Below are 2388 nucleotides of genomic sequence, written 5' to 3' on the forward strand. Positions count from 1 at the left end.
TTCATAACAAGTCCTTTTAAATGTGATTTGATGAAAATAATTGTGTTTCTTTTCTAACCCTCAATTCCTTATGCATGTTTCTGAATTACAGGGTAGATATATATGATTAATTTCTGAATAGACTAATAAGTTTTTAACATCCATGAATTTTTCATACGTAATTATTAAATAGAAAAATTACTTTTCAAATTAACTAATTATAAGATTTTTGTATTAATATTTATTAATTATCTCATTCAAGCGGCCACATGGGAAAGTGAAGACTGTAAGAATCTATTTAAATCTTCTTACAATCTGTTAAGAGAGTCATTAAGTTCTGAGTTCTTTTTAAAATCATCTCATAGCCATCTTCATATCATCAGCCATGGCTCAAGAGTCCAGTGCCATTCACGCAAAGAGGTGAATGTTATGCTTCTTTTTTTCTTCTTCTTCTTCTTTCGTTAAGAAAATCCTGACTTCTTTAAAGTGTCTCTGTCTCAGGCATGCAGTTGTGACAGGAGCAGAAAAGGGGATTGGATATGAAATATGCAGGCAGTTAGCTTCTAATGGGATTTTGGTGGTGTTAACAGCCATCGATGAGAAAATGGGTCTTGAAGCTGTTCAAAAGCTGAAAGACTCTGGTATCTCTGATGATCTTGTGGTTTTCCATCAACTTGACGTGGTTGATCTCAATAGTATCGCGTCGCTTGCTGAATTTGTGAAAACCAAATTTGGAAAACTTGATATCTTGGTATATATGAAGTAACGAATTCCTTGGATTGTAATCATCTGGTTTTTTTTTGTTTAATTATCTCATAATTTTTGGAACCTTGTGCAGGTGAACAATGCTGGGATTAGTGGAGTTGCACTGAAGGCTGACGCTTTTAAAAGAGCCTTTGAACAAGCTGGTGATTTTGTAAGTCTTTATTTTGAAATGACTCCAAGAGGAGGACGCAAGTCATAAACTAATCACTATAGATCTTCCGAGAGGTCAATGCCTGTGCTGGCTATATTTACATGATAGACCAGGAATCAGACATTGACAATAATTGTTGCTTTTAATCATCATTTGTGAATATTGAGGTTATTTAGAATAGAAAATTAAGTAGATCTTACAATTGTTGTCGTGGATATGTTTTTTTTTTTGAAGCGTTAAAAAGGGTATAAATTCTTTTGTGTAAATGCAGCCAACTGGAAAGCAAGTGTGGGCTGAAATTGGGACTCAAAGTTATGAGATGGCAGAACAATGTGTGAAAACAAACTACTATGGTGCAAGAGGAATGGTAGAAGCACTTGCTCCCCTCCTACAGTTGTCTGATTCACCAAGGATCGTAAATGTCTCTTCGATGCATGGGCTTTTAAAGGTACGCAGGACTGTCTTTCAAGAATGAAATCTTGGTACTTCGATCCAGATTGAAATTAGTAGTTTCTTATTTTGGAATTTGGCCGAGTTATCTCTCCCTTTTCGAGAAAACCTGAATTCGACTTCAAGACTGGTTAATGTGAAGTAACGTTTCTATGACTTCTTACTATGAATTATCTTGCTTTCTGGATGGCAGTTTCCTAGAACACAACTCCTAGAAGAAACAATTTTCCTTGTCAATCTCTATGTGTCATATCTTTCCGAGCCTGGTAATTAAGTGCAAAGTACTTGTTTCCTGTGTTAGCTCCAAAGAATTAGCATTATAGGGATAGTCTTGTATCTACTATCCTTTGAATTTGTGTTTCATTTAGCACAGACTATAGCACGTAGTTGTAGCGTTTTTACATGCAGTCTAACCCAAGTTTTTCCTTGCTATGCGGCTTAGAACATAAACAATGAATGGGCAAAAGGATTGCTGAATGATATTGAAAATCTCGATGAAGATAGAGTAGATGAGGTTGTGAACGAGTTTCTTAAAGATTTTAAGGAAGATTTGCTGGAATCCAAAGGCTGGCCACCTTATCTGTCTTCCTATATTGTTTCTAAAGCTGCCATGAGTGCCTACACAAGGATTCTGGCCAAGAAGTACCCCAGTTTCTGCGTGAACTGTCTCTGCCCTGGCTATTGCAAGACTGACATAACTACCAATACAGGCATCTTCACCGCGTCCGAGGGAGCCGAAAATGCTGTGAGGCTGGCATTGCTGCCTGAAGGAGGGCCTTCTGGCTGTTTCTTTTACCAGAAACAGATGCCGCCATGCTTTTGAATGAAGATGAATCATTATAATAATGGTGTACAAAGTGACAGCAAGACTTTGAAATTTTGCTGCTAGCTTGATGTATTTTCACTTCCAGGCAAGATAAACTGGAGTTATTGTCTGTGTGAGAGGTTGCATTTCATCTTCATATTAAATAGCGGACCGGATTCATGTCTCACGGAATACAATTCTGGTAATGCTCCAGTGAATAATATGCTAATTATTTAAA

General features: G+C 36.9%; 1 protein-coding gene across 1 annotated transcript; it reads left to right on the plus strand.

Moving 5' to 3' along the window:
* The first annotated feature begins 240 nt into the window (after positions 1-240).
* On the plus strand, positions 241-2388 carry LOC7464917 ((+)-neomenthol dehydrogenase). The gene is made up of 5 exons (XM_024584829.2): positions 241-399; positions 481-730; positions 818-895; positions 1167-1343; positions 1788-2388. The coding sequence occupies exons 1-5, from the start codon at positions 365-367 to the stop codon at positions 2166-2168; spliced, it is 921 nt and encodes a 306-aa protein (XP_024440597.1). The 5' UTR covers positions 241-364; the 3' UTR covers positions 2169-2388.

This window comes from Populus trichocarpa, chromosome 14, assembly GCF_000002775.5.
Source record: "Populus trichocarpa isolate Nisqually-1 chromosome 14, P.trichocarpa_v4.1, whole genome shotgun sequence".
Classification (NCBI taxonomy): domain Eukaryota; kingdom Viridiplantae; phylum Streptophyta; class Magnoliopsida; order Malpighiales; family Salicaceae; genus Populus; species Populus trichocarpa.

What these genes read in the sequence shown, in the direction of transcription:
- LOC7464917 (XM_024584829.2), top strand. Translation starts at nt 365, where the DNA reads ATGGCTCAAGAGTCCAGTGCCATTCACGCAAAGAG. An exon ending in AGTGCCATTCACGCAAAGAG is followed by an intron (nt 400 to 480) that starts GTGAATGTTATG and finishes TCTCTGTCTCAG; the next exon opens with GCATGCAGTTGTGACAGGAG. An exon ending in CGATGCATGGGCTTTTAAAG is followed by an intron (nt 1,344 to 1,787) that starts GTACGCAGGACT and finishes TATGCGGCTTAG; the next exon opens with AACATAAACAATGAATGGGC.